We start from the raw sequence: 22388 nt of genomic DNA on the forward strand, positions 1-22388 counted from the left end.
GCCAGCGTGAAACTGGACTGCTGTTTGAATACAAAATTTGTCAGGCATTGGGCACCACTGTGTCACAGATTAATACTTTAGTGAAGTAAAGACAGGGAAATGTGGATAAAAGAAAGAAGTGGAGGAAGGAGTTGAGACGTGGAGAGAGGTAGCAACAAAAACCAGTGACTGGGCAAATGCATAAATAGCATGCTCACCATGTACTGGACAGTAGAGCTGGACTTGCGTTTCTGTCCTCAGGCGAATGATGAATGGATGATTAATTGACGAATGGACGGATGGATGGATGGATGGTAGAAGAAGGGGGGAAAAAGATAAAGTAACCAATGACAAAGAGTGAATGTACTGGTACAAAGTACAAGAAAGAACTTCTCAGTCAAAACTTGTGCACTTTGATGGGAACGCAGCTTTAAATCCTAAGAGCATAAGAGCAAGATCAGACTTTTCCAGACAGCTTGGACAAAGCAGAAGAAAGGATGATTGTTTCCCCTCATAGAAATAAGATTTTCCAGTGTTACTGAGACAGTAGGGAGATGCAAACACACGAAAAGAAGAGGTGGCTTAAGTGGAAGTCATCAGGAAGAGGACATACGAGTCGGAAGCAGATCACAGAAGAGTTGTGCAGACGACAAAACTGTGACCCACTGCCAACAGATTAAGAACATTTGGGGCAACAAGGGGTAAGATAAAGACCTAATAGAATAGTACAACAAGGAAATGCAAAATTTATTTTGTCAGAATACTAAAGCGTTCTCCCACAACTCATCTTAAATTTAAAATCACCACTGGCTCAATATGGCTTGTAAAGTTGTTACATGTAGCACTTATACATCAATAAATTATTAGCATGAGAATTTAAGAACACAGGTGGAATCACTTCAAATGAACAAAAACCTTGGAAACGTACCACCTTTCTGCTGTATTTTACATTCTTATGAATTCAGACCAAACAGTTGGATTGTTTTGTGGCAGTTTATCTAACCACCATAACGATGCATTAGAATGCTACATGATCTCACTTTACTTTTACTAACTTTTAGAAACAAAAAGAATAGACACAGTGTATGCTGTCAATATAACAACACTGCATGAAATGCTGAATGGAGAGGCTTTCATGGGAAGTAGCTGGCAGCACGTGAGGCTGACAGAGGTGTGTAGTAGTGCCAGAGAGAGAGAGAGAGAGACTGTCAGCTTGAGCTGAGCAGGTGCTACAGCTGAAAGACGTCAGGTGCCATTATCCATTGATAAACCAGCAGGAGGAGGAAGAGGAGGAGGACAGGTCAGAGTCGCCAAAGAGAACAAAAAGGATATTTGAGGGGAGGCCCAGTGGAGAAACAAGAGGAGAGGAAGGAAAGGAGGAGAGCAGGGACGGCAGCAAACGAAGGAGGCGCCTTCAGAAATGGTTTGGGGCGAGTGTGTGGGGAGCCTGTTGCTAGGCAATGAGTGCGCTGCAGTGGAAGTAAGCGTCTATTTCTGTCGTCTGAGTTTCCAGGGTCCAGACTGGCAGCTATTCCTGGAACTGGAGTCACATTCCCTGCTGAACCGACTGAGCAAGGAGAAAGGGGAGGGCGGCCATGGACACGCACGCACACACGCACGCACGCACGCACGCACGCACGCACGCACACCCTGCTGCACATGCACATAAGCAAACCACACATGCGGACACCCACGCTTACGCACACTCAAGGCAGGCATGCTCACACCCCCATTGGCACTTTCATTCTCTTTTCAAACTGACAAACAAATGGCATATATTCGTACACACTGTCACATTCACACAAGCACACACCTAAATGTCCACGTGTATGTGCACAAAGCTCTGCCGAATGTAATGAACAATGCTGAGCAGCGAGCACATTCTTTTGCATGAACACCATGTTCCAAGCTTTGTCGCACACTATCATGCATGAACACACAGACACATTCATGGAAGTTATGTGTGGGATGTGTTACTGCAGTGTGTGTATGTGCGAGCGTGGGATGGTGAGAGATCTTCATTAAAGGATGAACAGGAATGTGGGGTTAAAGACCAGATGGGGTGAGCAGGAAAAGGAAGCAATGAAAGAGGAGGCAAAGACAGAAATGGAGGGATGAGAGGAAGAGGAAGTGATGAAAAAAAGGGCTGACAGATGGTTACATTTAATAATGGAGATGGAGAGGTGGCAATGAGCTGAATAATGCCAGATCAAAATAAAGGGTGCTTTCAGAAAGATGTGCTATTGAGGCTTTTGCTCTGGCAGGCAACACACAGGGTGACACATACACACACGTGTGTACAGACACATGTTCACAGATAAAGTAGTGCTGTGAATATCTCTACTTTACATACCAAAAATAAAACCACAATCTCCACATCACAACACATGGAATGAAATTATGACACAAGACAACATGTTCAGCTACAAAGAAAAGAGAGCTACTGAAGGCAAAAGTGAGGTTAGCCAGATTAGAAAAGAAGCAAATAGTGGAACAGAGAAAAACAAGAGGAAGAAAAGGGCAGAGATTCTATGTCTGGAAAATTAAGCAAGAGAGAGGAGAGTAAAGAGGAGGGAGTATAGAGAAGTGGAAGGGAGACATGTGATGACCCTTACCTTGACATCTGCCTTTTTGTTGAGCAATGTCTTAGCTGCTGCAATGATAAACACAGGGAAAAATAACCAGTCAGAGGTGGAGACGAGCAGAGAGAAAGCAAAGCAACAATTACTTTTTCAGTGACTGACAACATCTGCTAAATCTTTAATTGAAGTGATTACGTTCACTGTAAAATAATGTTCTTTATTGATCTCTTTAGTAAAATTGCCTTTTTGAAAAACAATGGCTCAACTAGGCTGAAAGAACAAGGGCAGAGGAAGTTACAATTGTTTTACAATTGTAGCATTGTAACTCCTTCAGCTAGGCAACCCTGCAACCTTCAGAAGTCACAAGATACATTGAATAAGTACTGTATGAGTAACTGAACAATCTATTGCTCATACAGTACAACCAGCATTGATATTTTTTCCTCACGAAAGCAACATGTCCTTCAAATTAAGTTGTAATTTCATTAATTTGACAAAATTACTATGGTATTTATTTAAGCCTGTGTGAGGCTTTTGTTCAGTTGCTTGAACAGACATGAGTCACCATGTCTGGTCTCTACAAATCACCCGGTGTGTAAAATCTCATAAATAATGTGCTTGGTGACAAAACTTTCAAAATGAAGACCTAGGCTGTCAGACCAAATTATTATGGAAAGGTTGGGTTGTTATCCACGTATATCTTTTTCCTTTTAGTGATGTTGTACAGCCAAGATACCTTCTGAATAACTCCCAGCAATCAATACAGAACCGCGCATGTGTATAAAGCTCATTATGCAATCACACAATCTGTAAACTAAAGATGTGCATTAGATTGATGTAAGGGCTTTTATTGATCTAGCAAGGTACAACCTAGGTTACATGCTGTTGAATGCTAAAGGACCAAAGTGGAAAAGTGTTGCCTCTAGACGCAAAACCCATCACCATGGTTATTTTCCCTCTCTTTTAGACTAGCTACACAGTCCAATTGCTTTAGGGTCAACAATACGACAATACAAGGATGTTGTTGTCAGTGAAATAAAAATGTATTATAATGAATTAGTTCCCATCAATTCTTGTGCCAGAGTCCCCTAATGGCCACCAGGAACCCAAAACAAAGATGGCTGCACGGCAACCAACTAAACCCCGACAATAAGCCTTGCCTTAAAGAACTCTGTAGGGGCCTTAAGGAGGATTAGTCTTGCGTCTGCTCTCTAATGAAGGGTAATGAGGGATGGGGTGAGGGAGGAGGGTAGGAGAGGAAGAATGATACTGTAGACACAGTCCTCTGATGAGCGTAATACCCATAATCCCTTAGAACAGTGGAAACTGCGTGTAGACAACAAAAGACAGTCCGCAGGGCATTCACCATGACTGCACTGCTGAAGCGCAGATAGCTAGGGGGTCCGATTGCATTAGATAGAGACACGTTCACTCAGAGGGGCCCTAAAATAAGAGTGTGAGAGGGACTCTCTCGATGTGCTGGTGGAGGCTGTGGGTGTGTCTGTGACGATGCAGACAGAGGATTAACACTAACAAGACACCAGATGTTGACGAGATTAGAGAGCAAATGTGTGTTTCACTGCTTAAAAGTTGATACACTGGGTGGGACTTGCTGGTACTGTACAGCACCAACCCTGGACACACACACATACAAGAAAAGACTTCAGGCACATAGGAAGTGATGAGTTTTACATTTCCTACTTGATGATAATCTGTTTGGTTATTATACATGTCTAACAGTTAAAAGCCTTATTTTGAGTTCTCTGTGGCTGCGTCTCTGTAAATAAACGACTGGTTAAAAGTTCAACAATTTTCTGAACACTGAAATAAAATAAACTCCTTTTATTCTTGTCTGTGAGATAAAAATGACCACAGTTCATGATTAACTTGATTTTCAAGTGTGTGTTCCAATAATTAGAGTGATTTATAAACTTTGCTTTTTGGATAAATGTTTAAACGTGATCTTTGTGAAATGTGTCATCAAGGCAAAATTGTTCTCCCTCCCCATCTTACTCCATTAGATGTAATCTTTACTGGGACTTTTTAAAGTGTGAGTGCAATTTCGAGTCTAATCAGATGCAATCACATCAGCAGCCAGCCGCATTATATAAAAAAACTATTTCTGGCGGTCTGGGATGTTTTCTCTCTCTTTATTTCTTTTTCTTTCCCTCCTCCCTAAACATGAGACAAAGTTCCTGATTTTCTCACTTTTGTTTCCGAATAAGCATCAAAATTTTCAGCTGAAGCCTGAATTCCATTAGTATTTCCTTTAGGCACTGATTTCTTAAGGGGAACAGAGGTCCAATGATAAGGAGGCCACTTGAAAGCCTAGCTCAGTCGTTTTAAGTATCTTACAAGCGGACTTTTTAAGCTGTCACACGAGACAGTGATGGACTAAGTTATATAGGGGAGATAAGGTGTTGAGAATACATTACTGCCACCATTTGTCCTAGCTTTATTTTTATTTGACTTTTATGCCTCAGTGAAGTGAAGTTTGCATATTCAGCAGTCAACGAAGGGAGTGATAAAGAAGCACTACGTAATACGGAGGGATGTGAGAGTGGCATGAATGCACATGGTTTATTGTTGTGCTGTTCTTCCTCCTTCCAAAGGCTGGTTGTTACTGAGGAGAAGAAATGGGGTCAGAATAGTGTCAAGTTCATTCTCTCATATTCTCTGATGGCTTGGCAGAAGAGGAGAGGATATGAAAGGAGAGCAGAGAGGAAGAGTAAGGAGAACAGGTCCAAGTGATAAGGGTATTTCACTGTGCTCTTTCTAAACACCATTATTCTGTCAAAGTGGCAAACTGGATCTTCTAAAAAATCTGCACTGAAGGTTGCTAAAAATGGCTTCAATTCCTGTGACGAAGAGGAAATCTCCGTGGAAACCTGAAAAATCAAAAGGTAGCTTAATTCAAACCGGAGGTGGAGAAGCAAGGGGCGCTCCTTACCTTGCCACAAATTACACATGAAGCAAGAAGAGAGAGGAGGAAGAGATTAAAACAAAAGCACCGTGATAAAATCCCACTAAAAACACGCAAGATGCACCACTGCACGAGCGAAGCAAGGATGGGCATGGATTCACTTGAAGATTATGTGGGTAATTATACAAGCCGAAAAAAAAGCCTTTTGGAAATGCATTAAGCTAATGGAGGAACCCACTCAGGTGCAAAAGTTCCTCAAGCACTTTTTCCACACATAGCATGTTGAAGGCCAGGATACATTTAAAGATACACTTGCTCTACTCCTGCATGAGGACATGGTGAGGTCTAGTACATAGTGATTATTATTGTGTGTATGAATATGCAAGATAGAGCGAGGACTCCAGTAAGCCAGTGAGGCAGAGTGAAGCTGATAGAGGGAGACAGCCCACTATAAATATTTGATTGGAGCCTAGTGGAGGCTGAGGGACACAGAGAGGACTGTGGAGTCCCAGTGGTCCACAGAAACAAGGACACTGCTTCTGTCTCCGCAGCTCAATGTTAGACTGTCATGTGAAGCTTTTTGTCGTTTATGCCTGCGGTTAATTTCGCCATACCCAGAACAAACACATTAGGTCCGGTTCAGATTTATTAAAATGCCCTCTGAATCAACTGCTCTTGCACTTTGCTGTTATATATAGTATATATAAATATATAGTGTTGAACATACTAGAAAAACAGACTTGACAAAATTTCTGTGATATCACTTGTGTCTGAAGGAATGTTTTGAAGCTTACATTTGGATTTATAATTAATTACATTTGGATCAGCATTAAGATCTTTCAAATAAACAACATGTTTCACTTCCACCATCTACTGACAAGAAAATATTAGATTTACTGTACATTTGTCAGGGGGACAGAAATAAGACTCTAAAAAGAGTGCTCTGTGTCCGCTGGATGCGTATATAGGCAGTTGTTTGCAAATAAGGTTAGCTTATGTTTTACTTGGGCCTCAAAAAAGGTTATACATGACTTAATACACCTTTAAGACATTTCAACTGTGGTGGCAGCTGTTTGCTTTTTATGCCTAAAGGTGTGTTCAGATTATAGCTGTACGCTAGCTAGCAATAGACACACTGACTGTGTTGTGTGAGTGTCTGTGTGTCTTTTTATTATTATTATTTCCTTATAATATTTTTCATTTTTCAAATTGTCTCTGTGCGTTTATGAAGCTACTAGTAAATGTGCCTTTTTTGGTCCAGTTGGATTATTTCCCTCGTGCAGACAGCGCAGTCTCTAAAATATGTGTTGTGTTCTGAATAAACACACAGGGAGACTACAAATAGGCTACAGAGCTTAAAATTTCACTTCATGAGAACCAGCCCAGCCTTGCATCTCCACAGTGTTCACCATGCACCAAAATCCCCCCGTGTTGCAGCGCATGCACCAGTCCAGTGCCCCATGCAGCATTCACTGACAGCTCTTGGGCAGTTCCATCCTTAAAGTGACGGGGGCGAACTTTCCAGTGTCATTGTCAGACAGAGAAAAGAAGAGAGAGGGAAAGAGGAGTGGGGGGAAAAGTGAGATGTGACATTATGAGGGAAAGAGGGAAAGTCTGATGCTAGTGGAGTTGTAGAAAAGTGTAAGGTGACTTGAGAGACAACAGTGATCAGAGATGTTGAAATTGACAGAATACTGGAGAGGGAATGAGGTAAAATGGAGTGGTGTTGTGAGGTGGGAGAAAAAAAGTGAGAAGAAAAAAAGAGAAACAGAGACAGGAGTTTGGCTGGGTTGAGGCCATGCTCTCTGGCTGCATTTAGAGTTGAAGATGAAGGGATGAATATGGGTTGGTACTGATGACAGAGATTGGCACTGCAGCCACCCAATCTGATCTCTGACAGGAGGGGACAGATGCGCTGACATGCAGTAGCTAGGCTTCCATCCAAATCCTTTACTAATTATAAAGCATTAACATAGAATGGGCAAATGGAAACTGAAATATCCACTAAAAAATCGACATTATTGCATTATTATTATCTGGTTTGCTTTAAATGAGGCTTTCCCCAATAAGGACAATTAGCAAAGAAATAGCAACAGAGGCACATTTGATATATAAACTGTTAAGTTGGTTTAAAAGTATGGCTTTATCTTGTTGGTAAAATATCTTTTACAATTTCCTTGAAAAACTATACCTACTGTTGCTCTATTGCATCTATTGTGTTTTAACACTTAGCTATATTAAATGAATGCTTTTCTTGGATAAAAACATAAAATATGGCCAACAATAGCTGAATATCGTTGACATTTATAAAACTTTTCCACCTTTTATTGTTTTAAAAAAATCCTTACTTGCCTCAACTCAATGGATGGAAAAATACCATAAAACCTGCATAAAAACTGCTAAATAGATGGAAACGTAGCTAATGCTGCAGATTGTGAATAAATGGGAGATGAAGTTTGCGATGTGGTCAGCCATCATGCTCTGAGCTCCCATGCTGAGGAAGGAGGGAGGGAGGGAGGCAGAGGAAAATGAAAGAGGGGAAATACAAGAAGAGGAAGTGTAAAACACGGGAACAGAGAGAGGGAGGGAGAGAGGAGTAGCGTGCCCTGGGTGAGCCACCATGCTACCTTGTTCCACCAGCCCTGCGGTGGTGCCGGCGGCTGCAGCCACTGCAGCTGCGGCCGCAGTGACAGAGGCTGGAGCGGTGGTCTGCCTGCTGCCCACTGTTAAGAGTCCAATACCCAGTCACGTGGAGAAAGAAAGTTACAAGGAGGGTGAGCAGGAGGTGAATGAGGAACGGGGGATAAAGATGGGAAAGGGGTGGAGTGACATTTAGAAAGAAGGGTAAAAGAAAAGAACGTGAAAGGAAGGGGTGAGTCAGAGACACAGCAGGAGGTAGGTGGGCAGGGAGGGGGAAAAGAAGGTGAGACACAAAAAGGCAGAGACAAACAGGGCTCATTAGTTTAGAGAAAGGGGATTAATTCATACACATGACATCATTTGGCTGTGACACAAAATTCTGTCACATATGCATCCACTGCTGTGACAGAAGAACCAGCAGAGAAACATGTCAGGGAGAGACACAAGTCTCAACTTTCATCTGAGAATCTCGACGCTTGCATTTTGTCTCTATGTATCCCTGAAAATAGCATTATTGTTATAGAGTTACAGCTGCAACAATGAGTCGATTAACTGATTAGTTGTCGACTATTAAATCAATTGACAACCCTTTCTAAACATTTTTTTTAAGGAAAAATGTCCAAATTCTCTGATAACAGCTTCTCAAATGTGAATATTTTCTGGTTTCTTTATTACTTAATTATAGTTATCTTATCTTATCTTAACTGAATATCTTTGGGTTGTGGTTAGTGATACATACAAACAACCAATCAATTAATCGATAATGAAAATAATTGTTAGTTGCAGCCCTAGTTAGGATGACAATGGTGATAATGATAGAGAATTTAGTCAGTGTTAGTAAATGTTAAATTTGCAACCCTCACTGACCCTAATAACAACATATTTACAACAGGCAGTGCAGTCTATCTATTAATTCAATATGCTGTAATCAAAGTAAAATAATGGCAGCTTCACTGAGGATATACAGTAGAGATAAACAATTCTACAATTTAAAACCTCAATTTAAAACTTAACTTCCTCCTGATAACCTTATATGGTATGAATACTACAAGACATTACATAAACATGTGGTGGGTAAAAGAAATGCCCGCACAGGGACAGTGATACACGGATCTGTATAATGCATGATTCATAATATATGATGAGAATATAGTAACCCGTTACATAAAGCACTGATGTGATGTGGCATGGATATCTTTTACTGAAGGTCAGTCTCTTATTTTTTAGGTCTTAGTTATTTCTTATCCTGTCTCTGACTCATTCACCAAATGACCTCACACTTATAATGTAGTACTGCTTCCTAAAAAGTGAGTGTTCAAGAGCAGTGACACAGCCAGTGTGTGTGTGGGAGTTAAACAGCAGTGGGTGTTTAGTGGATGCTCAGACCATTTCCCATTGTAAAGCTTACAGTGTCAGAGTGGCTGCACTTAGAGGTTCTTCCATACATATGACTCTGTGCGTTCTTGTTGCTAAATGGAATATTTCACTGACCACAACAGTGCTAAAATGAAACTGATAAATCTTTTTTGTTAAGACATTTTTGGTTCTCACTGTCTATATAATAAATTAAGAAAAGTACAATTCCGGACTGAAGAAAGTCATTTGTAAAATTGTCTCTGAGGCAGCCTCAAGAAGTGGGAGGTACAGATGCACAAAATGTTATGTTTTGATTATAGCAAAGATTTAAAATCAACATTACACCTTCAAGAAAGTGTCATCTATTACAGAGATATACACAAATACAAGTACACAGACACAAACACATCCACAGCTTGCTGATCAAATTCAGTGTCTCCCCATATTATCAAAACACGTCTACTTCAGATTCAAATGGTCTTACGTATTGACCTGAAGGACATTCAGAGCAAAAGGCAAATCTGTTTTCTTTCTGTTCCATGCTGTTAAGTTAGTGTGAATGTTAAATCTTTTGGATTGTGAATCTAAACTGCCCTCTAACTGAACTATATGAAAACTAAAATTAAACATTTTGTCTAAAAACATGTGACTTTATTGAACAGCTGTTTTGTAAACTACTTTCTTCAAGAAGACACTGCTCTGTAGTTAGAATAACTTGAATAAAAACGGAAACACTGAAGTTGTACTGAGATGAAATGAAAATGTGATTTTGCTTTCGACAGCATGCTCTGTCTTCGGTCAAGGAAGACAAATAGGTCTGTCACTGAATGTTTACTGTTACTTGTGTTTACAAGGCACATGTCACCATTTTGGCGGAATAGAACATCTTTGGCTGTCCAAAATACAATTCTTTGGGCTTCAAAGCTTCACTGAGAATGACTCAAGAACATTATAAGAGATAATATAAGATTGGCTTAGTATTTTTCAAAATGTCTATCACTGTGCAGTATTCTGGACAGGAAAGGGGGGAAAGAGAAAGGGGATGACAAGCAGCAAAGGGCTGAAAGTCAGATTCGAATCCTGTGCCGCTACAGCAGGGGCTCAGCCTTTGTACACGGGACGCCAGCTCTACGAGTTGAGGAATCCAGGCACCCTGCGATTCGTTTTTTTACAACAGCAGGTGAGTTGTGTGTCGAGGAGGCTTGTTAACAATGTGGTCAATTGAAACAAAACCAACGTGGTAGTGAATGCTTTACCTGGTCCGTGCTTGTAAAATATCCACCGTGTCCAGGTATTTTAACATAAAGCCAGATCTCTGCAAAATGCCGGCCGTTAATATATCTGGGCAGCCCTCCTAAGTCCTCCTTTATATTTATATTTTTATGTAAAGTGTCTTTGAGTATCTAGAAAAGCGCTTTACAAATAAAATGTATTATTATTATTATTATTATTAAGTAAGGTCTATTTGGGAAACATAATCGAATATTGTCAATGTCAATTACCATGGCAATGGTCAATGCTTCGAAGCATTGGGGTCAGCCCAAAGAACATCAAAAGGAAAAGTTTGAGGTTCTAATTGTATATAGTACTGTAAAAGGTGTGTAGTTTGTTTCTTAACAAAGAAAAAAAGGCAGTAATCAGCGAGTTGCACTGGATAAGTCAGGTTTTGGGTGAAGTCACTTTTAAGAACCCCAAAGTCCTCCAAAATGGTGCCATGTTTCTCAAAACCAAACTGACTGTTACAGACCTGCTTATATAAAACAAATATTTTGGTCTCCCTTAGTAAAGCATATAGCAACACAAGTGTCATGCAGTCAAGAAAATTCCTACATTTAGTGTGTTCCAAAGCTGTATACTAACTAATGTTGGTTCACTGATATGAATGGTAGATTAAGAGCAATGGGGGATACAAGAATTATGTCCAGGAGACACTTACCAGAGAAATTTCGAGAAACCAGCATGGTAGTAAGAATAGCCCCCTACAAGGAAAACAAAGAAGATACTTTTACAGTAACATTACAGTAACAAAATCATTTAGACATTTCTATACAAATGAACATTCATTGTGCCACTGTCTGGTGCACATTATTTACCACAGGAGTGATTCAAACAATATCCAGGTGACTGAAGCTTTTAAATTTGCTCTTCTAATAAAACAAAGACAGGGCTTTCCTGGGAAAGATCCTGACACACAGTCACAGCAGGTGGAACAGAAAATCCAAAGAAAAAAGTGCATTTAAATAGCACATAAACAACGTCTGATTGGCGGATACACTCTGAAATGTGGATTGTGGACTACATGGTAACAAAGACCCTTATGAGCCATCTCTGCTTCGAGAGAGAGAGAGAGAGAGAGAGAGAGAGAGAGAGAGAGAGAGAGAGGAGTAAAGCAGCTTATCTTGACACTGTTTTCTCTGGAGACATCATTTACAACTGGAGCTGATAACTTTTTATAGGGCTATAAAAATACTACTGAAAATAGACTACAGTATTTAAGAGCTGCGGAGGTTGATATATATAATATATTCATATCAAGATACCAGATGCTTCTGTCTTAACCATAGCAAAGGCGGCACCTTTATCGAGCTGTAACGCTGCACGAAAAAACTAATACATAGTATGTGGGTGGGAGCCTTTTTTTCTCAATGGTAGATATCTTTCTTTCAAACATACTTCCTTGTATTTGTTAGCTCTAGAGATGATGACCCACAGTCTGACTAAACTGTTAAAGCAGCTCTAGTAAAAACCTTTACATTGTTTTATGTCAATCAGCAAAATTCAAAATCTGTGAGTTTGTGAGTCCAAATAAGTTTAGGAATACATATAAGGAACGTACAAATATCCTGGATGATTTTCTTTTATAATGTTTAGCACATACAACAATATAGAATTAACTGATTCACTGTCACAAGTGTTGTTGTGACCTTTTCTTTGTTTCCGTTTATATAGCTGAATGTCTAACCTTGCCAGTGTCCATTTCTTTCTAAATGTGAAAAGAGACAATTGGTTCACACTGATGGCATTCTGGTTGAATGGTCTAACATTTTCCTGCAGCCACCTGTATTTCTGCTTCCAGTTCCCCATGCCAAGACTAACCAAAAGCAACAGGGTAACAGTGAGATGCTCCAGTGGCTAAGCTGTTGTATTTGCACTAAATGTCAGCAATAAATCAGAGTAGAAGGGAAACTATGCATGTAGGATAAGTCCGGATCTAAACTGCCTTTTCATATAACCCCAGCGCCAGAGTCAGGAGAGAAAGCAATAATATTACATGAGCCATCTCCATTAAACACATTTAAAATTTTACACCATCTTAAATTTATAGCTCACAAACATTACAGGAAACGTGTAAATACCACACCATACTATGGTATCCCTGAAATGTACAAGGGCTCATTAGAGCAGAAGAGGATGATGTGGGAGAGAGTGAGCATGCAAACAAACCTTGAGTTTCCTTCTGGCATTGAATTTCTTCAGGCACTCCACGGTCTCCTGTCTGTGCATCATAGACGCCACTGTGGACCGTTGCTGGGTGAAAGAAGAAGACAAGGAAGAGCAGGAGGAAGAGGAGAATTAGGATTAATCAATGTGTTTGTGTTTGCTATGATCAAATCACTTGTTTGTCTTTCTAGGCATGCAGTAAGTGTAAAGATTGTGTGGAAAATACGCTGTCTGTTTCATGTAGGGGACACTTACGCAGACCCATGGGTGCTTGAGGGCCTCCTGAGCAGTGATCCTTTTGGCTGGGTTGATAGTCAGCATCTGGTTGATCAGGTTTTTGGCCTCTGGGGTGACTGTGTCCCACTCTGGGGAAGGGAACTAAAGGCACAAACAGAACAGTTGATAGACATTAATCAGCAATTATTTTGATAATCAATTAATCATTTTTCAATGAAACCTACCAAACATTCACTGGTTTCAGCTCCATGTATGTAAGAATTTTGTGCTTGTGTCTGTATTATATCATTGTAAATTAAATATCTTTTAGCTTTGGCCAAACACTTTGAAGGCGACCGCTTGGGCTCTGGGAAACTACGATAAGCATTTTTCACATTTTTTCTAACTTTTCACAGACATTAATTAATCGACATTAATCGTGAAAATATTAATAAGATTGATCAATAATGAAAGTGGTTGTTAGTAACAGCCCTTATTCAGTGAAATTGTGTCCAAACCACTTCAGAAAACCATTGTAAAAAGTCCCTATTGACAACATTTTCAAATACAACTACAAGTCTACAAATCTGAAGAATATTTATCTACATATAAAAATGCAATATGTCATTATGAGATATGGTACATTGTTTGTGTGACATTTTTCACCCCATAAACAGAACAGATAGAGATATTGCATATTATAGTTTACATCTATTTTTTTTAACCCAATTACATGTACCTTCAGCCACTATGGCCCCATGTAGGTGTTTTTTGGCAGGAGGCCAGTCCAAGCACAACAAACTTTTCTAAAATTCCAAACCCATCAGGTCCCGTTGTGTTTAGGCATAAATGTGGATGTCTGAGTCCTATGAGCCCAGAATCCCTGCCAGAGAGTCAGACAGGCTCTCTCTCTCAATTTGGCATGGACTTAAATGTGATCTAAGGTGAGGCTCCCTCTCTTGCACCCCCTGAAATATGAATGAGGTGACTGAGTTACGTAACCGCTGCCAAATAGAAACGAGGGCAGTGGGAGGAGAGGAGAGGAGGTGAGAAATGAGAGAGCAGGAGAGGAGAGGAGACTCACATCGTAAGCCCCAGCCTTGATCTGCTGGTACAGCTTGTGCTGGTCCTCATCCCAGAAAGGAGGGTAACCCACCAGCAGGATGTAGAGGATCACCCCTGAGACACACACAGAAACACATATGGACAAACACATACACACACAGAGAAAATGCCTAATTTGTCAGTGTGTTTCTGTTTTTTGTATATAACCATCTAGGAAATGCCATATATGTGTAAAGTGTGTGAATGAGTGTGTGTGTCTCTCTGTACAACTCACCGCAGGCCCAGATGTCCACAGGTTTGCCATATGCCTCCTTCCTCAAAACCTCAGGGGACAGGTACCCCGGTGTGCCAGCAAATCCTGCAGTAAAAACACACACATAAACCATTGATTGACATGCTCAAGGCAACAGATTGTGTATCTGCTATCCTTGGATCAGCTTGTACAGAAAGCAAGATAATCTTACATAAGCTAAAACTGATTCATCCACACAGTAGACTGAGATCTTAAAGACAGATTTGAGGCTTTAAGATCAGTTGACTGTGAACGACTGGCATATCTCTCATTGAGGAGAGCCAGAGACGCCACTTCTGAAGGGTACAGATGTTTGTAGTAGAGATCCAGATGCGATGTGGAAGTGTGCCTGAACAGTGCTAATCTGTGACAGGTTCACCCCACTCACTCTTTGCTAAGTAATCTCCATTTCCAAACAGAAACTTGCAGTACTCTGCACCGTTATGATCATGAGTTTGACATACCTGATAAAAAAATCACATTAGCAGTAATGATGGGGATAGTAATAAATACAGGTTAATTCATGGTACCAGACCATTCACCATTTATCAAATGTAAAAAAATAAGAAGTGTACACAACTCTAGTGTCAGCACAATCTAGGTAGTACCAGCTATGTTAGTTAACATTTATGAACTAAGTGTTGATAATCTGGGATGTACATCTTTACAATTAATCTTGCATGACCACAAGAATAAATTTTAGGGAGATGTATTTTCTAGTAGCTTAAGTCACTCTCTCTGTCAGCTGAACCTTCTTATGTCACTGTTTTTTATCCTTAGGTCTGTATTCCTTTACCAAGCATTTTTCATAAAAAAAATAATTTTTAGGCCACCGCAAAGCTGTTCACCATTGCAGTCCTTACCACTGACAGTAACTGTGAAGCAATTCAGTTTTTTACATTAGACTGAAATGGTATAGTGCTCCCAATGCCACTGTGAAGTTGTCTACAAAACCTTAAGGGTGTCACAGGTCACAGCCGGTGCTAGTTACTAGACTAGACTATGCAGAGCAGCTGATACGATTGAAAACTGAGCACCCAACATATTGTAACTTCTACTTTGTTACAGAAGACCAGGATTGAGAGATAAATCTAAAAGACAACTGGTCATTCAGCGTGACTTAGGATAGCGTAGGTAGGATTAAAGCTTGTTCTGAACCACTACCCAAGTGGTTCTTCGCACATATTTAGCTATGCAAGTTATGACCATATTTGGGACACTAGCAGATCCTGTGGGTCTAAGTTTGTATTAAATATCCTTCGACAGGAGGTAACCTTCAGAGTTGGGTTGGCATTGCACTGCGCTTCACATGTATTGCTGATCTTATTCTTGTTGGCCGAGCTTTAATAAATTCTGCTGTTCAAGTCAAATCTTGTTCTGAAATCTTGTTTGAGTACGACTGTTTCATCTTTTTCAAAGTTTTCCATCATAGTAACTAAACCTTGTTCTATTGCTGTAGTCATAACGAGCTCCTTTAAAACTTTAGATAAATACATATAAAATAGAGATATGATTAACTCCTATAGCCGTGGTACATACCAAACCAGGCCTGCTGATCCCCCTGCACCTCAATGGCTAGGCCAAAGTCAGCCAGCTTCACTGCGGCATTCTTACATTTGCTTGCTAGGAGAAGGTTCTCTGGCTAAAGTGGGAAAGAGGAGATAAATAAGGTTACCAAACACTTGGAAATGAAGGACAGGGGTACAAAACATACACTGCTTTAGTGGGGGAAGAGCTGCAGGTAGATAGCTATGCATGCACAAAATAGGGTTCATACAGTACATTCTTATCAACACTGTATTTAGCACACACAGAACACAGAAACACACAGACATAGATGTCATTTGAATAACTTGCGTGGACATATAAACACTATACAATAAAAGTCAGTCCACATTTCAGCAGAGGAAAGGTGAATAACTTTTTTTGCATAGCCTAACGTGTACACACAACCCAATCGGTCTGCAGTGCTTTTTTGTCATAAGCTCATGTGGTGTGCTGTGGTGTGCTGTGGTCTATGGGCTCTATCTCTGTGGCCCAGATAATGCAGTCAGCCTCATTATTCTCTGTCAGAAGAGGGTTCTAATAATGGGATGCTATCCCCACTGGCCCCTGCTCCTTCTCACTTTGTCTCTCTATATCTCACTCAATCTCACTTAATCATTGCCACTCTAAGAGAAACTGGCAATCTTGAATGATAAATAAAGCACTGAGGTGGGAAAAATTAATACAAAATATAAAACACTTGTTTCATTCATTGTATTCACGACGCTGGAAAATCATCAACTATGAGTTAGTATGACTACTTACAGTTTGGGAGGTCAGCTAGGCTAACAAGGTAACCTGTATATCTTAGCATGTCAAGACTGTTAGTTAACTGAGTGTTAGACTAAGCTTGACAAAACTAGTTTTTCCACTATAAGCCTCATACTTCAGTACCAGTTAATTAATTTCTGCCTTTAGAAGAGCTTTGCCTCCAAGAAATTGTTATATAACTGAAACTCCCAACCCGGGTTATCATCTGCAATCCTGGTTTGTGTTTGGTGATCACAAAGTGCAGTTTTAATGTACTACAACCTTGTTTTGGCTAAACTCAATATAACATGTCAACAGTAACACCTGCTTACCAAATGTCGGACAGATGGGGTTCTTTAATAGCCATGCAGTTACACTGATGTGCATATTACTGAGGGCTTCTATTAACTGAACAGAAGCCTGCTGTGTATAGTTACTCATACGACGGTTTCTCTTGCCATTTAGGGACTAAATTTAGTTTCTTTAATGTCACTTATAGAAGTCTTTCTTCACTTCCAATTAGCTTGTGTCGTTGTTTCCTGATATGCGCTACTGTAAACAACATAAGCACAAACTTACAACATGGGGAGAATGGGGACATTATATTTAGGCTGCATTTCTGTCACTGCCTCCCCTGCATTGCAGAAGTGTGAGTCTTTGCACCCTCTGCCTTCTTCCCTCTGCCGGCTGCACTCAGCTAATTTGTTTAGAGGCAAGGGGATACTGTGTATTTAAAGTGCAGATACTTAAAAGTGTGCTTTTACAGTCTTTGAGCCCATAAGTAAAAGAGAAGGAAATGAGCAAGAGAGAGAGACTGTGAGAGAGCGAACCAGTAATCCTAAGGAGCTGTGCCTACCTCGTGTCATCATATTCTCTCAGCGCTACCACTTGGTTAGGCTTTACTCTTTTGTGAACGAGGGAGTTATAACTTGCCAACACTGCAGCAGTAAGCTAATCCGTGAAAACAGATGTGGGTGGAAATTCTGATGAAGCATGTGCTTCTGTTAAAAGGTGCATAAATGCATTGCAAAACATCCAGGCCACATTACAGGCATAACAGCAGCAATCGCCATCACTTTTTGACATAAGCCCTCCTGCCCTCTCTATCTCTTTAGCACACACATACACATGTACACACAGCTGAGCACACTGGTGGCCAGCAACTAGTTTGGTTTAAAGGGAGAGAGGGAGGGTATACAGACCGAAAGGCTGTATTTGAGAGCAGTTCATGAGTGGGTGTTTCAAATGGAATGATTCCCATCTTTCTCGCTTCCCTTTTATATCTCTGTCTGCAGAGGATCTGGAGCTTCTGTGACATTCCTGACTAATTCCTTTTGAGAATGTAGCTGAGATGTGGTCGTCCATTAAAAAGGCACTTTTCCTATATGACATATGTAATATAATCTATTAACACAATTTAATTTGATCCATTACTTGTGTCAAACTAAAAATGCTGCCTTTGACAACAGTGACCAATAGACTGAAAGACAGTATGCTTTTAACTTCTGAGATGACAAAAACAACAGTGTGAACAATATTGCACAATTTGGTGGTGGGGGATTGACACACAAATAAGTCTGCTTACTGTGTTGTCATCTCATATACCATAACCCAATTCCTAATTTGAGGGATCTTGTCACCCAAGCTGTCCTCAGTCATCACACTATGACCTATTGCATGAAATGCTCTCCGATGCTTGGGTGTGAAACCAGATAGGTGTGTCGGCTAAATAAAGAAATAGCCACAACAGTTCTGATGAACACAACACGCCTTTGCTGGAATGCCGGGACTGACATTTGCATAGAAGAGGTCTGCTTGACAAAGTGCACCATGCACAGCAAGATGCGACATACAAGCATGCACATACAAATACACGACTAGGTTCATAACATGACTGGAAGAGGACTGGAAACATCTATCTGTTTAGACACTGACTGATTCACTCAAAGCTCATATTTGAGGTGCTGCTCTGTGTGAGGAAATGTTTCCATGAGCACAGTATTAAGCCAAATTTAAACACTTACAAACCGAAGCAAAACTTCAGCTTAGTTCCTTCACAGTTAGCAATCACATTAAACAACTGCTTTGTGTACAATATTTCTGAAAATGCATTTCAAGCTCAGAAAAAATCCTTGAGCAAAACTTAATATGAACCAAGTTTACAAAATACATATATTAAGCAATCCCACAGTTCTAAGAAACTTGGAACAGGTTCAAAATTAGCACCTGCTCTACCAGTCAGTCATCAGATATAAACAAATGTCACAACATTACAAGTCAATTGATGGCAGTATACAGAAAATGAGTTGTCACATTTGAAGCACTGTGGGTCAGTGATCTATAAAGGCAATTGAAACCACACAAAGTGTCTTATAATCAATAGTTAACATTCTCTCTGACCAGAGGTCAGATTAGGTATTCTCCTGGGCCATCTTAGATGGTCAGCTGTGCAATGATAAGATCCTGTTCCAAAAAGGTTACAGAGTGGCGGCACTGGTCAGCGTGCTTGACCAGCGTTGCATGACTGAAATCTCAACAGACATGGGGAAGTGGTGCTTAAATAACAGGAAAAGAAGTTGACTGCAGAGAGCTGGAGGTATGAGCTGTGTATGGCAAGCCAGGGCCAAAGAAAGGTCGGCGGGGGTATTTGACAGTCTCATGGTGACTGCCACAAAGCTGTTGGGACTGGTCTAGCTCTGAGTGGGGAAAGGCACTTTGGCCTGACTCTAAATGGCTTTCTAACTGTACAACCAACCATTGTATAGGCCTAAACTGTATTATATAGGGTTACAAAGAGTGCAATTGTTTTTATCAGAATTCAGGGGGAATGACATGATTCAAAACCCTCTCTAAGTCCTGAGGTTTTGCAAGTGACATTATGTCCACAAACATTACAGACAGTTTCTCATTTACTTATCAGACTTACACAGACTACACAAATAACACACCCACACAAATACATAAGCACACTCTCAAGGACAGCAAGGTAATCCCCATCACTCACCTTCAGGTCCCGGTGCACCACACCCATTTGATGGCAGTGAAGCACCGCTTCCAGGATCTGCTGGATGCAATGACTGCATGCAAACACCAAGGAGGGGGGGCGCATGTTAGTCTTAGCAGCGTACAATCCCGTGCACAGGGAAGGGAGGGGAGGGAGGGAAGGTGGGGGGAGGCATGATGGAGGAGTGGGAGGGGATTAAGGGGTACAACAGGGGTTGAAAGGGGTCTTCTGTTGCCAGACATCAAACTCTCATCTTTTATTCGCTTTGGCTGACCCACAGGTAAACACACACCCAGGACAATGAGGATATAGCCAATCAGGGGTTACATAAATAGCTTCAAACTAGTTAGTTATATAGGCTAGGTTTAGCTAACCATTGTGGCCCAAATTTAAGGCCTATTTTATTATACTGTATGTGTTGAGCTTCCCACATAAAAGGTGACCTAAGTTTAAAATGGCAACTGTGGGACTAAAGTCTATCAAAGACCCTATAGCGAAGCAGATAATGTCCTTCATTAGTGAGGTTTCTGGGGATGGCTGTGGCTATGGTTTTCACTTGGTTGGCCTGGAAGGGCATAACTGCGGGTGCTCCGCAACAGAAGATTCCTTTGAGTCAATCTATTCCGCACCTAACCAATGGATACAGTCTGATCTCTGTCTAAGGCACCCTATTCTTTGTAGATGGATTCTAGATAGCCCACCTCCCTCCATGTTTTAGCCAGCAGGCCTTGGGTGATGAAAGAGGGTGTGAGAATGTGGCTGGCCATGGGGGGCACAGAAGGCGTTGATGAAGGAGGTAAGGGAAGGAGTGAGTCATTGTGCAATTAATAACATTTAAAAGATATGTCTGGGATCAATGTCATGTCTATTGCCAGCCTTGCTGGCCTCTGTTGACAAGGAGTGTCATTCTGATGTCAGTTAGCTACCGGACACTAAAAATAAAAACCCAAAAGTCAAAAACTGTGTGAGGGACATTGAGGGATGATTGAGGTTTGAGTCTATGCAGAGACTAGATAAAATATATGAGTGGGGTAAGAAGATATATATATATATATGTGTGTATATATATATACACACATATATATATGTATTGAGGCAGACAACAAGTACAAGCGTAGGGCCATGTACAGTACATTGCCTTGTTTCAGCTGTGTGGACTGATCCAGAGATGTATAAACACACTCACTTTCTCCCTCTCTTTCCCTCTCTTACACACACACGCACACAAGTACCAGTGCTGCTGGGGATGTGGTGTTGTGTGTGGACCATGCATGTGTGCTCCTGTGCACTGACAAAGTTTTTTTTTTGAGTGGATTAAAAAAAATCTGCCTCACAACCGTTAACAGACAGCTGTTGGTTTTGAAACATTTCATATGAAGCATTTCTAGGCCCAATTATGCGATTGTGTTTAACCGATTTGTACGTCATCCAGCAAGGTAGTGAATTTGCATTCAGTATTTGCATTTGATCAAACAGATGTGAGGAGGTAGAATGATGATGTCTGTGCCAGAAACAACAACATTCTTCCACCAACCCAGGGCTTTAGGGTCCCTGACACACCGGACCTTTAAGGGAAGCTTTCAGATAATGGATAAAGAATCTTTCTTGCTCTCATCACACTATTTCTCTTTCCACCTACACTATTAGAAAGCATATTTAAGCATATTTTCTGTGGGTATTCTGAAAGATGCAGTTTAAATAAAAAGTTTGAAATGACAAATTACTAACTGAAGTAGAATTAGATGAGCCTTATTTCTGCAAAGTAGTTACACTAAAAAAAAAACAAGTAGTTTCTGGACACTTAATATCGCAACGTGAGGGTAAGATACAATATTTTGTTTAATTTCAAAACTCACTTCATGGAAAACACAGGCAATAAAGATGCAAATGAGTTCATCCCAAAAAAAAACATACATCTTTATTATTTGTCCCTTTAACATGATGCACTGTAATAAGCACCTTATTATCAAAAACATTTGATGTTTGTAAGTGTTTGTCATAAAATGGTTATAAAAATAGAGGAATATCTCTATTGAGATTGAAATTGTCACGAGAAATTAATAATGAATTAATTAATTTGTATTATTTTTCTTTAATTTTATAATATTTACTTCCTGGTTTAAACATATTTGGAACAGTTCTGAATTGTGTTGTCACAGAAAAGGGTGTAAATATAGAAAACTGTGAACTACTGCTCTATGCAGCGCATTGCGATTGTGCAACTGACAATAGTCTAATCATCAGATTAGAAAACAGCAGCATGCCGACCTGTGTATTGTTGAAAAATGCAAGGACTGATAATGAGTGTGTGTGTGTGTGTGTGTGTGTGTGTGTGTGTGTGTGTCAAAAAATATAAACACACACACACACACAGAATAAAACAAAGACTTTGTTTTAGTACTCAGAGGTTTATGTAAAATGGATTATTACTTGTGTGCGGCCTTAAAGTTTGCTTTATTTATATTGCCTTCTGTATGTCACTTGTATCTAATACAACGCCTCTTCCATCCTGGTATCTGGACTCGTGTGGTAAAAGTCTAAAGAAACTATGGTAAATTTAACTGTTATCTGATGTAGCGCACAGTACATCACATT

The 22388-nt window shown here is 40.3% G+C and overlaps 1 protein-coding gene across 50 annotated transcripts in view; it reads right to left on the reverse strand.

The window, feature by feature from the left end:
• camk2b1 (calcium/calmodulin-dependent protein kinase (CaM kinase) II beta 1) overlaps positions 1–22388 on the reverse strand; it is a 71579-nt gene that overhangs the window by 21976 nt on the left and 27215 nt on the right. For 12 of the 50 annotated variants that reach the window (XM_051423852.1, XM_051423842.1, XM_051423856.1 and 9 more), the window contains 10 exons: positions 19794–19866; positions 16034–16136; positions 14477–14560; positions 14222–14316; positions 13177–13299; positions 12925–13008; positions 11417–11459; positions 8112–8207; positions 2595–2632; positions 198–230 (listed from right to left, as the gene is read on the reverse strand). In XM_051423852.1, coding sequence (XP_051279812.1) covers positions 198–230; positions 2595–2632; positions 8112–8207; positions 11417–11459; positions 12925–13008; positions 13177–13299; positions 14222–14316; positions 14477–14560; positions 16034–16136; positions 19794–19866 — 772 coding nt within the window. The remainder of the gene's footprint in view (positions 1–197; positions 231–2594; positions 2633–8111; positions 8208–11416; positions 11460–12924; positions 13009–13176; positions 13300–14221; positions 14317–14476; positions 14561–16033; positions 16137–19793; positions 19867–22388) is intronic. The other 38 variants (XM_051423857.1, XM_051423846.1, XM_051423864.1 and 35 more) reach the window with 11 other exon arrangements.

Source organism: Dicentrarchus labrax, unplaced genomic scaffold (genome assembly GCF_905237075.1).
Source record: "Dicentrarchus labrax unplaced genomic scaffold, dlabrax2021, whole genome shotgun sequence".
NCBI classification, from domain to species: domain Eukaryota; kingdom Metazoa; phylum Chordata; class Actinopteri; family Moronidae; genus Dicentrarchus; species Dicentrarchus labrax.